The following is a 13,846-nucleotide window of genomic DNA, read 5'->3' as shown; positions in this document are numbered from 1 at the left end:
ACATTAGACATTTAATTTCAGTTTTCTACTCGTAATTAAATACTAATAAATTTGTTATCTTGATATAATAAGTGCTCGAAGTGTTGGCAACTTGAGCCATTTCGACCACTGGATATAATATTGATTTATTTGTAACATATATACACCAATATATTTATATTATAAATAATTAATCGTTAAAATGTATTTTTCACTCTGTGTCCTTATACTAAAAATTTGAGAGCCGCCAAAATGTTTTGAAGAAACGATGGAGCCGTGGAATGAAAAAGTTTGAATAGGTACCTCTGCTGCAGAATAATATAGAACTAGTCTAACATTTTTTTTTACTTCGTTTGACTAACCAAATTTATATTTGTTGTTTTTATGAATTTACTTTATTATTTTGACCAGCCATCATTAACATACCTACCATGTGGTAATCAAAAAATAAATCTATATAATAAAATATTATGTAATTCAACATATGTTTTATTATGGGTACGATTGTTTTGATTTACATGTCCTGCATTTAATTTGTGTACCTATTATTTGCCAAACGCCTATATTATAGTATACAAGTACCACTGACCCGTGTCTGGTCAGTTGCGGACTAATCATCTAAATTTGTAATTGTACAATATTGTGAATTGTAAATTTGAACGAATTATGTCTAATATTTCAATATGACATGATAGCAAAAAGTATGCGGCTTAATTTCGCGATTCGAATCAGGTGGCGTGTGTTATAAATTATTATTACAATACATAAAACATGAAATGTATCGACAGTCAATTTTTGTTAAATTCAAAAGTCTATTGGCGCTGCACCGGCGCCCCGCCGCTGTTACTGTGACGGTTGGCAAAACCACTATCGGAAAATGGGAATTTAGTGTTTCCCAAAGTCACACTGTCTGAAAATTTGTTTTGATACATTTTTTTTTTTGCGTGTAATCTCGTCTTTTGGAAATTTTTACTTTTTAGATTAGTCAAGTGCGAAATCAAACGAATTATTCCGTATTCGTGTTTTTTTTTGTGAATTTCAAACACATTTATTTATTTTATCTACATGCATTGGACTTTAAACGTTAAACGCACACTACGAAATGTATACTAAGCGATGACCGTTGTAAGTGATAACTTTGTCCTTTAGACGGCTAATTTGTTATTCACTTGCCTACCTATTATATTGTAACTGAACAATTTATTATTAAATTATGAAAACGAATGTGTTTAATATATTATTGTGAATACTATAATATTGCATGTTTTACCGACAGGCTATAATTTTTGTTGTGAATGCAAATACTTGGGAATGGCATCATCGAGTCGAGGAATCCAAATTGGCTCTGCGTGGTTTCAACGCAAAATTAATCTAAGACCACAACACAGGGGCGTACATTTAGTAACTGAAGAAATTCTTAAACAAATACCAGAAATATCTCAATTCTCTGTTGGTTTATGCCACATACAAAGTAAGCGTTTAAAATATTCTATACCTACACTCAGCTGCCGATTTCCATACCCATAAATCATTTGCGTAACTGTTCAGCAGTAGTTACATCACAAATAATAACATATAAGTACTATAATATTATTATAGTCAATATAGAGTGACAGATATTAATATTTTGATTGATAATAAATAGTCGATACAGTACATTTTTCATGCCATTTTCAAGTTGAGTGTTTCTAATGATGGGATTGTGATTTTTAATACATGTACCCTTACATATTAAGCACATATAAAAATTGTACTCCACACAAATTACCTATACTTGGTATTTTTCATTAAACTTGATTACCTACCTTGAATAATTAATTGTATTAAATTATTTATTTGTTTGTCTATGATTTTTAAATGATGTATAAGGTTATTTATTTTTAAATTTATTCATAACATATATTATAACAATATTTAAATAGAGTCATAAAACATATAAATTGTCTTCATCCGTTCAATGTCATTTAAACGTTAAATTAAAATGCAATATTAATGTATAATTACATAACAGCTTTTATAATTTCTTATGTTAATGTCTCACTAATTTTAATTTCTTTAAAGGTGTATTGGTGAATTGAATTAATTATTAGTAAATATTATATCCATTTAGACTTAAATAAATTATCTAATACCTAATTCTGTACCACCAATGTCTTCTCATTTTTCCAATAACCTCGAAAATTCGAAAAGTCAACTAACTTAGCAATAAGAATATTTACCAACTTTTAAAACAGCATTACCCCATTTTCCATCTACTTTATGCCTAGACTTATTGTATCAAAATGTAAACTTGATTTGATCCACATTTGAATTTTTCACTTTTTTACATTCATTATTAGAAAAAGATGAGCCATCTATACAATTTTTTTATCAGTAAAAATTCTGCTTATTCACTAAAATAGATAAAATGTTAAAAAATTAAGAATTTTGGTTAAATTGTATCAGTATTAGCACTCATTTCTGTGACATTGGTAAGACATACACAGAAAAATTAAACGAATGATTAAAAATTGTAAAAATTATGGAACATTTTGAGAAAAAAAAATTAGGGAAAATGAGGTAAAAATGTGGTTGACTTTTTGGATTTTTGTGTATATAAAAAAACATGAATAAAAAGAAAGAAAAGCATTGGTAACATAGAACATACATAGGTATCTACTTAAATAAACCAATTATTAATTATTCACATTTAATTTTTTTAGTTTTGCATACATCAGCTAGCCTTGCCATTAATGAAAGTTGGGATCCAAATGTTCGGTAAGAATGATATACATATCTATTAAAATCTGTTGGAAATAAAATGGCAAGGAACAAATTAAAAGATTTCCATTTTATTCAGATTTTATTAAAAATTATTGTTTTATAGAAAAATTATAATAAACATGTTAAATTATTTGTTTAGAGATGATATGGAGATGATGTTGAATAAAATTGTACCAGAAGTAAGTAATGATAAAAACTAGCAGACAGTAAAGTTTAAAATGATTATTAAATATTATAATTTATAATTCTAAATGTAAAACTAATACATTTCTTGAGGCTTCCGAAACTACCTAAATAATTTTTTATATGTATATAATAATAATTCTTCAGTATAAGTGTTGGTAAAAAATACAAGAAAAAAATTGTGGTTTTCAACCATACATTTTTATTGATTGTTCGATTCAGTTAAACTTAATTCATACGAGTTCAGCTGCTACTTAAGCAGTCATTTATACAGATTAAGATAAATTAGAATACATTTCATAATTTTAATTAAAATGCAAAAATATATCATTTAAAGTAAAAACATATCCCATAATAATGATATTTATTATTTAAAACCATTATTTAAATTGGTATTTGGGATGAATATAGATTTGGTACAGTTGTTTAGTTTTTATAGACATTTTAATTTAGTATATAGTTCACATATTTATTAACTACTATAAATTATGTGCAATATGTTTATTTTTAGGGTTTACCTTATCGACACTCGTGTGAAGGACCAGATGACATGGTAAATTAATTACTTTTTTAAAAAACTAATTTCTCTAAAATTACTTAAGCTTTTTATAATAAACATATTTTCATTTTATTAAAATACTCAATAAACTGTTATTATTATTTTTAGCCCGCCCATGTAAAAGCATGTTTTCTTGGTTCATCAATAACAGTACCCATAACTGAAGGAAAATTGAATCTTGGCACATGGCAAGGTATTTGGCTGTGTGAGCATCGAAATCAAGCTGGTAGTCGAAAGCTAGTGATTACATTAAATGGATCACCAAATTCATCTGCAAGTGATTGTAACCGATCACCAATGTCTCCGTCCTCGCCTATGGCTTCATTAAGCAGTTAGGCGCATTAAATATATTCACAGAAGGATGTTAATTATAGACATCACATCCAACATTAAATTAGATACAACTGTTTGCCGCTGCCTCTAGTCAAATGTAATATAAGCACTTTTATAACAAATGTTATTGTACCCCATCATGATTAGTTTATTCAATATTTCAATCAAGTGCATTATGAAAAGTAACAACACATTCCAGAAAAAAAAACATGAAAACATATAATATAAATACTATTATTTATAATATATTATACAATAAAACTTTAACAAACAGTGAAAATACATAAATGACATATTGTTACCTTTAAAATATTTAATAATAATTACCATATATAAAATAAGTCACGCTTACAACACAAAAGTTAATATAGGACGTTTTGAAAAGTTAACACAAAATATTAATTCGATAATTTCTTAAATATTTATTTAAGTTAATTTATTTTTATTTTTTGTTACTTAGTCGTGATTTAATTTAATTTTGTATTCATTTTAAATTTTATTTTTCCAATTTTAGACGTAATGATGTTACTCAATATACAAGGCATGTTTAATAGCTTACAGTGACAGTGTGATGCATTGTATAATAATTTTTGTACAAAAATTAAATTATGGTATTCTATAAATGTTGTAACATACATTTGATTTACTAAATCATTTTAAACGTCCGTTTTTAGATAAATATTAATATCTTGATTACAATTTAAAAAATTGCTTATTTTAAAAATATATTTGAAAAAAAATTTAAAAATCAAATTGTAATTGTTTTATTTTTTATATAATTATTTGTGTAAATTTATACATAATAGTTATAACAGAGTACTAAAATAGTAACCAACTAAAGGACACACAGTTGCTTGTTTATTATATAGTATGAACAACAGTGTAAAATAGTGAACAAACAAAAAACATTTATTTAAAGAAAATACCCAATTCATAAATTGTAAGTGAAATAAATAATTTATAAGAGTTAAATTATTATGTTCCCAAATTTATAGTTATACTTCCCATGTAAACAGAAAATTAAATGTATAGTTCTAGATAAATAAATTATACCATAATAACTTAATAGATAACAACTTTTTTCTTTTATAAATATCAATACAAAACATAATTATATTAATTATTAATTAATGTTAAATTAAAAATATTGTATAATGACAGTAAAATTAAATAATTAGTATATTTCTAAATGGTTGAGATTGCACGGAATGCTTTAAAACTTTTTACTTACTAAATTTATTCGTTATACTTTCTCTTAGTAACTTTTTTTTTTTATAATTTTTAACAATTAATAAATATTTATAAAGTTTTTTAATGACATAAACAATTATTCTCTATTGTGGTTTGAGTAGTAGTTAATTAGAAATCAAACAATAAAGTAACTAAATCAATTGTGTTTGATTTCATACGGTTAGGTATTGTCAATTGAAATTTATCGGTCATGTGTACAGTTGTGTTACTTGTTGTAAAATCAGATTTCCCGTAATTAAAAAAAAACTTATACTTTTACTAACATTGGTGAAAAACAAAGAATGCTAAAATCAGTAAAAATTAGAAGAAAGAAGAAGGATATTGATGAAGAATTTTTAATACCAGCAAGTACACTATCTACGATAATAAAATATAGAAGGGAAACTGATTTGAACTTTTCAAGTGATCGCAAGAGAATATTCGAGCGCAAAAAAAGAATACGTGAATATGGTTTAAGAAATGCAAGATGCTTATGTCAGTATTGAGGGTCATAATATGGTGAAAAAAAGCAGAACATTTTACTAAATTATTAGGAGACAAACAATTTAAAGCTAGTAACAGGTGGCTAGAGAATTATAAAAACAGCACAAACTTGAGGCACTGGTTATAAGTTATAACTAAAGATAATATGTCTTTGTTATTGAATTTAACAATAAGTATAACATTGTGATCTCAATTATTGGAAAGTCATGTGTATTTATCATAATACCCCAATTAAAGATACAATTTAAGGAATAAACATAAAAAATTGATTGATATTAAATCTTTGGAACATGACAACATGTTATTAATGGTAATAGGAACACCAACAGTAAATACATTTTTTATCATCTAATCGTTTTTAGCTGTTTAGAAGTTAATAAATATTATTTTTTATTGATAATATAATGTTTTAATAGTTATTTATTTTATTAAATATATAATATATAAGAAAATATTTTATAAAAAAATATTTTATCAAACCGATTTATAAAAAATAATTTGTTTATTAATGTAATTAAAAATTTAAAAATTCAAAATAAGCTCCTTCAAAAGAATGTTTAAAAAAATTTTGATTTATGCCTAATATATTAAATGATTTACTAATTTCGATAATTTTTAAAGCACCATGTTATTATAAATTATTCATGCAAACTTTTAAATTGCAATACAATAGTAAATTTTTTTTTCGTAAACAAGTTTTAAAATATTGTTTAATATGATATTGAAGTGAAGAAATAAGCTCGATATGTATTACCAGATAAAACAGTCATTGCGCCTCATTTTTTTTGGTGTCAATAATTGTAAGATCAATTACAGATTTTGATTTTTTGACAGTATAATTATCCTATATAATAAAAAAATGTATTAATTTCATAAAATAATTTAACATACCTAATATAAGTCATTATTATTTAATATTGCTAAAATATAATAAATTGAATATTAGGTATTTTTCTTTTTAGATTGTATGACCTGTAGAAACTAGCTTTACTGCATAATACATTCCTTTGTTTTTATAGACTAAAACTAGTACAGAATGGATTAGCACAATATTTGTACTGCAGTCTCATAGAAGGACAATTATTCACACTCATTTCTATGATGAGTTGCAAAACTGAAATGCCGTAGCTTTAAGAAAAAATAAAGATAGATACAAAAAAGAGGTGGAAATTGTCGTAGTATAAAAATGGAAAGTCATAGAACAAAATTGAAAGTGAAGTGATTTTAGCCATCGCAGAAAAAACTCTTATAAAAGCCGGAAGAAGAAACAACAATGCTAAAAAATGGATTTAATATGTACATATAATTCTAAATGCTACAGAGTACAGGTTATGAAATCAAAAACGAATCATTGATTATTTATAGAATATTAAAAATATTCAAGTAGCCAGAAATATGAATCAATTAATCTAATGAAATGAAATCATTGGTGTTGTACCATTAAGCAATTGCCTATGTACGCTTTAGGTTAAAGTGCATGGCCGTGGGGAGAGAAATCCGGGCTTGGGGGTTAAAACCTTGGGGCCCCCAATTTTTTTGACCACCTATCATTAACTTTTTCAGGTAAATGTTAGGAGTAGAATTTCTGCTGTGCTCTTAAAATGCTTATTTTAGATTCTGAGCAGAGCGTTGAAAGTATTGATTTTATAATGATGTGTTTTTTTTTGTGTTTGGGGCAGTAAAATTGCTTTGATTTCCTTCAACAGTTTCTTGTTTAATGGGAAAGTGAATCTAGTTGGTGCATTTGGGAGGACACAATTTAAAATTCCCAATAATTATCAAAAGCGCAGGGAAAACAAAACAAAAATTAAGAGAAAACAGTAATTTTTACACTAAATAGATTTTGGTTTTTGGTATAAATGATTGTAGATACATGAAATTTTTACTGGTTGTTTATATTAGCATTTTCTAAATATTTTAATTTGTTCAGAATTGTTTACGGACATTTTAAGTTTCCAATTTTTTTAGTTTTTTTTTTCTATAAATGTCAATACATATACATATATGTTGGGTAAAAATACTTGAAGGCTCTTAATATATTGTTAATTGAAAATTATTAAAAATCCATGATCGCAATTTTTTTGTTATCAGTAAAAGTTCAAAATTTGACAAAATATGTAAAAATCAGGAAAATGTGCAAATTATTTTGAATAAAAAATTCATAAAAATTTTTCTTTATAAAGCTAAGATTTGAAAATTTAATACAAGATTCCTCATACCTTTGTATACCTTTATCAAAAAAAAATCTCTAAAATTCAAAGTTAATTTTTATGAGCGTTAGAAGTTCAAATATTTACAACATAGGATAGTCTCTCAATTTCTCATGTAGCGATTTTCTTATTTTATGTAAATCAATAACCAATAACTGTAGAGACTTGAAATTTACACCATATGTTTATTTTATCAATTCCTTTACTAGATAATATTTTAAAAATAAGTTGACTAGATTTGATCTATTTATTGACATTTTTAATTTTAATTTTTTTAGTTATTTTTTTTATAAATGTCAACGAAGTTTTATTTGTTGGGTCAAAAAGCAAGAAAATGTAATATAAGACTACTATATTTTACAATAGCAGTTAAAAAATATTAAAATAGTAAGAATGATAACTAAACTGACTACCGTTCTAATAGTAACAATATGAATATAGGTAATATAAAATATCCTAGGTAGGCTGACAGATCTCTGCTCAGAATCTTTTTTTCTATACTATGATATTATATCATTGAATTCAAATTCAACACTATCCATTACAGTGACCCACTTGTAACCTATTGTACAGCAGATCGACACCCACTTTCCCACCTTATTAAATATCGTTTCTTTAGTTTAAAAAAATTTAGTAGTCCCTCTTAAAAATTCCATACCCAGAGATGGGTAATGGCGGGTAAAAAAGTTAATTTTTTAAACATTGATAAACTCACATTTATTTTTAAATTTTCTGACATTCCTTCCGGCATAGATTGTGTAGTAATTAATTGAACTTTTGCCGATGCATCTACATTAACTCCAATGTACATTAAAATCTCCGTCAGTTTTTGTGGATACTCAAAATGTCCTACAAATTAAAAATGAATTTAATACTAAAGATTTTAAGGAAATAGATTTGTTTATAATTAAAACAATATTGGTCATAATTAATTAAATTTTTATTTAAAAATAAATTCTAAACCATGGTTGATGTGTAGTTATTACTTATTAATTATTACCTGAAACAATATCAGTCAAATCAATATTTTCTATTCTATCACTAACTGATTGAACAGCTTGAAGACCAGCTACTCCATTTGCGTGCATAGAAAGTGTTCTATACAGGAATTTCAGGAACCAATCACTCCTAAAATTTGATTCAAAATAAATTAATAATTATCATATTATTGTTATTATTTATTATACAATTACAATTGATTGACTAAATATTAAGTATACCTGCAATATGCATTCACTACTCTCCCAGCCACAATTTCTGTAATTTTGTTCCAATCTGAAGAGTTTCTAGTACACGGAGTGCCTATTAAGATAGCATCTTGGACAATACCTTGACATTTTTCTCTTTGAGACATTTCCTAAAATAGAATAGATCTGTAAATCTCATATTACATTTTATTTTAAATAATAAATACTTACACGTAAACAATAATAGATAACTCGAGCGCCAAGGCTATAACCAATCAATGTTACTGGACGATTACCATGACTATGTGTAAGTAGTGTTTCAGCTAATTGTTTTCCAACTTGTGCTGATCGTCGACAACACACACCCCATGGATTGTCAATGACAGAGGCCAATCCCAAAATTCCTGCAGGCCATGCAATAGCTGCCATCAGGCCTGAGAGTACAGTATACTTCAAAGATTCTTGAACTGCTACAGAAACAGCAAAACTAAAAAAGTATTCCATAGCTTTTCCAAACTCCAACAGATAAGAAGATTCATATCGTAGATAATACTGTTCTGGGCTGTCCTAAAAATGAAGTTGAATTTAATGTATGAATTAAAATGTACTGTGTGACAGATATTTGTAAAAAAGTATTTGTGATTCTGAATAGTATGTAAATTTTGTTAAATTGGTACTTTAAATAAAATGGCAAAACAATTATAACAGAAATACTTATTATAGACAGTTATACATTTAATTTACATTATCTAAATAATGTCCAGTAAAATAGTTATTATTTATAATGAATATTGAATTAACTAAGTATGTCCTGTTTGAAAGGTTTTTATTCAAAAAAGAATTAAAATACTTTTTGTATCTGCTGACAAAAACACATTTTTTCAGAGGGAGTTTTGCTAATAATATATTTGCAGGAATTATGGAATTATAAATTTATTGATACTATAGAACAGTAGAGAGGACATTTTGTAGAAATATATTTTCATGACGGACGATATTTGTGGGAGATGACCCTGTTAAAGTGTACCTATAATATATTTAATAAAATAAATGCATAATATATAATGAATTAATACTCGAAGATATTTCCAAGGTTGACTATAGCTGGTTTCTATATCATCATTTAACCATCCAGATATTACAATAGTAATATGTAAATGAATATCTCCAGTTTCTGTATCTGTTGACAGTTTACGAAATTGAAACTCTTCTATGTCACCAACTCTTTTATGCATTTTGTATCCTAAAATACATATAGTTTCAGTATACATAATTTAAACAATTTAATTAGTTACTGTATTTATTTTTTTTTTACTTATAATAATTACCAGTTAAACTTGCTCCTGCAACACCAAAAAGTGATCCGACAATAGCTGTACCACCTACTGTGCCTATAGCTCCCACAATAGATGTTCCTATGACACTAGATAGTCCTGCACCAATAAGAGGAGCAGCCAATCCACCAGTTAAACCAAGGAGAATTCCACCACCAACCGATGCTAATCCAATCATTGCAAAACGTTTAGTTTTTGATACACGAATACGACGAGCAGCATCAGCTTGTTCTTGTCTAAATTTTGAAATATGTGTAAGGAGTGTTCAAAATATTTACTTAAATAAGGTGCAAAATTACTTACTCAGTTTGAACTGGCAAAAAATTTGATAAACAATTTACAACGTTTAACTCAAAATTATCTACTGTATTTAAATCAAGATCAAACACACGATTAACATATAATATAAGGACTCTCCATCGAGCATCATAGATACCTAAAAAATATAACAATGATTTAAAAATGTATTTTTAATAGCATTAAATTAAATTAATATGATACAGAAAAAGTTTCCTATTTAACAATATTGTATAAAGGAAACAAAATGAATTACATTTAGTACATTTATTTAATATTATTCATATTATAAATTTAAAAAAAAAACATTTATTCAATAGGTATTAATTATTTTTCAAATTATAAAAAACATTTATTTAATTAAAATCAAATAAATTATAAAAAAACTTTTGAGCAATTACTATTTTTTATATGAAAATTAAAAGTTTTATTTTCAAACTTTAATTTTAATAACAATACTCAAATAGTTAGATACTTACCTACTTTAAATCCTTTTGTTTGCATATTAAAATATTTTATTTTATAGTTATAATTGTTTTATAATAACAATAAATAAAAAAAGTAATAATAGAAAATAAACTTTACCATTTGAAATGGCCAGCAGTAGAAGGTCTTGTACAATAATCATCATGCCTTCTTTAAGTACTTCTTCTTTTTTAAGAGCTCGAACATATACTTTGGCATCTAAGGGAAGTTCACAATTGGCCATTTCTCGCATAGTTGGTAATTGTAACATTAGTCTTAAATGATTACATAGTATACGTAAACAGTCCAACTTAAAATCTACATGTGCAGGATATTTATATAGGCAGCTTAAGGAAGTTGCACATAAGGCACAATACGAAAAACGTCCTGTTTGTGATAGACATTCAGCTAGATTTTTAGTGTTCAAAGAATCTGTAATTCAAAATAAAATGCACAAAATATTCAATATAATAAATTATAATGTTTCCCTAGATATAAGGCTTAAGCAATTGCAATTGTATATCTTTACAACAATTAGCCATTGTATTATTTTGGAGAATAAAAAAGATTCTTTATTGCACAGTTACGTCGGCATCATAAAATTATGTTAAATTCAGTATACAGTATTAGTTAATAACAAATGTAAAGTAACTAAAAAACTTAACTAAAACTTTTTATATTATGTTTTGACTCAAAATTATACAATTTAATTAAATAATTTAAGGTAAACAACAATAAGCACTTGAAAATATTTGAGTCAGAAATAATTCTAGAATTTGAATAAGTTAAACTACCTAATAGCTTAAATCATTGGCGTGCTCAATGGGGGGGGGGGGGGTCAACCAACCCTCACATGGACACTTGACAAATATATATGTACTTATTTAATTATTAAATTTCTTAATTTTAGATCAAGCAATTTGCTAAATTTTTAACCCCCCCCCCCAAAAAAAAAAAAAAAAAATTCCTGAGCACTCATCAGGTTTGATATACTTGTTACCAAAAGGATACTATAATAGTAGGTACTAGTATATGTACTAAATCACAATTGAATTTCACTATTTCAGTGGAGACAGATATGAACTACTATTCAAACATATGGCCAAACCGTAGCATATAATATTATGGTGTTTTACCTATTGGCTATTTTAATTTTAAATAAAAAATAATAATAATAATAATTATAAAATTGCTGTTTTTTATTATATTTAATGTTAATTGTAGTAAAAATATTATAAGGGGATTTTAGAATACACCATCTGGTAATAAGTAAGTTGAATAATATATCCAATGTTTAATATCAAAATAATCTAAGTAAAATCGAAAAATTATTTTATTTTAATAAAAATATAGGTGTAGAGCATGCACGAGAAAATTATAAATAATATTATGAATACATAAATTATAATTTTAAACTTCTACAATATTCTACACATACACTCTTTTTTAGTAAAAATAATAATATTATTTTTGGTGTACATAACTTAACAACCATATGTGGGATAAGTACAATCAGCAATGGCATTTTTAAAAATACACCTGTTGGTGAGAATGACTAATATGTAAATAATGTAGGTAGGTATGCATAATCTGAATGTTTTAATCGTTGGGAATTATTTGAGGCGCAATAGAAGTAATATTAGAAGTGGTAATGGTAGTGGGCCAGTAGGCAGTCTTTCCGTTGAGCAGAAAATCTATCTCTTTGTTTACCTTTGATATGCTGAGAGGCTTTGTCGTATTTGTCCATTGTATTGGTGTTAACTAGTTAACATAATAATAACAGTATAACTCGGCGTAAGAGATAGCCGTGACGAATTACGTTGGACAAATTTTAAGACGAAACGAAAACTTTTAAAAAGTTCGTAAACTGACGTACGAGTATACGACAGAAGTGCTTCGGAGTACTGACTGACACAGACAGACGACAAACAAGCGATAAGTACAACTGCCTGGCGACTACTGTTGTGTAATTTGCGACTTGCGTCAGATAAGATATTTAGATGAGTTATAAATTGTGATCGCTTCCGCAGTCGCGAGGCTTCAATGGTGACGGCCGACTCCGCCGAGGTAAATTATTTTTAAACCTTGAATTTTCACAAGTCTGATAAAGTGATAACTGATAAATAATATCACGGGACAATAATATAGATAAAAAACATAGATAATAAAACGTGTGTCCAGCTCCATAGATAATATTAACGGACTAAGATAATATAATGGACTGGAAACGAGCGGCTTATCACGGCCACGAATGTGTGTACAAGAGTCAGAGTGCGGAGGGGGGTCGCCCGTGTTCCTGGAGTTCACAGCGCCCTCTGCATTTAACACGGACCAAGATACAAATTGTGTGGCCAAATAAAACCACCGGTAGCGCTGAAAACTTCAAGAACAGAATTCTTATCAGCTATGTGACACCTTTTCGCGGCGGTCCCCCGACCCCCGCCGACCATGACATTCCCAGTCCATTTTATCTTAGTCCGTGGTTCAGCTGCGGCCGCTGATAAGGTAATAATAATATCACAGAACATTATCATGTTATCTATATTATCTATGAATATTATACGTTTGCGTGGGTGTGTTTGGTCGGTGGGGTGAAATCCGAGGACAACAGTTGTCTTGCGCGGATACAAATGTACAATAATTGTACCTTAGGCGATATTAAGAGACGAATCAAATTGAAAAATTTGAATTGATTAAATGCCGAGCATAGAAACCCGTCCATCCGGGTCCAAGCCCACGCAATATCACAGAATAAATTAAATATTCGCTCAGCACGTAGTGACGTAGTGTAGTGTATTAATA

General features: G+C 27.2%; 2 protein-coding genes across 3 annotated transcripts; one reads left to right on the top strand and one right to left on the bottom strand.

Moving 5' to 3' along the window:
* The first annotated feature begins 913 nt into the window (after positions 1 to 913).
* Positions 914 to 4,570, top strand: LOC132945836 (UPF0047 protein YjbQ). Of its 2 annotated transcripts, none has more exons than XM_061015617.1 (6): positions 914 to 1,166; positions 1,256 to 1,450; positions 2,682 to 2,736; positions 2,882 to 2,921; positions 3,437 to 3,478; positions 3,593 to 4,570. In XM_061015617.1, exons 2-6 carry the CDS (start codon positions 1,291 to 1,293, stop codon positions 3,818 to 3,820), a joined length of 525 nt encoding a protein of 174 aa, XP_060871600.1. In that variant the 5' UTR covers positions 914 to 1,166; positions 1,256 to 1,290; the 3' UTR covers positions 3,821 to 4,570. The 2 variants fall into 2 exon arrangements, with proteins under 2 accessions (XP_060871600.1, XP_060871599.1); XM_061015616.1 differs by having other exon boundaries at positions 917 to 1,104.
* A 1,039-nt stretch (positions 4,571 to 5,609) lies between these two features.
* LOC132945832 (transmembrane and coiled-coil domain-containing protein 4-like) lies at positions 5,610 to 13,156 on the bottom strand. Its single transcript, XM_061015613.1, has 10 exons — positions 12,755 to 13,156; positions 11,165 to 11,476; positions 10,586 to 10,718; positions 10,277 to 10,518; positions 10,025 to 10,191; positions 9,180 to 9,515; positions 8,982 to 9,118; positions 8,762 to 8,889; positions 8,477 to 8,610; positions 5,610 to 6,395 (listed from the first exon to the last, which is right to left on the bottom strand). Exons 1-10 carry the CDS (start codon positions 12,789 to 12,791, stop codon positions 6,318 to 6,320), a joined length of 1,704 nt encoding a protein of 567 aa, XP_060871596.1. The 5' UTR covers positions 12,792 to 13,156; the 3' UTR covers positions 5,610 to 6,317.
* Positions 13,157 to 13,846: the final 690 nt, after the last annotated feature.

The sequence above is a fragment of the Metopolophium dirhodum genome, chromosome 5 (genome assembly GCF_019925205.1).
Source record: "Metopolophium dirhodum isolate CAU chromosome 5, ASM1992520v1, whole genome shotgun sequence".
Lineage (NCBI taxonomy): Eukaryota > Metazoa > Arthropoda > Insecta > Hemiptera > Aphididae > Metopolophium > Metopolophium dirhodum.
Note: the sequence above shows the minus strand (reverse complement) of the source record. Positions and strands in the feature narration are given on the sequence as shown.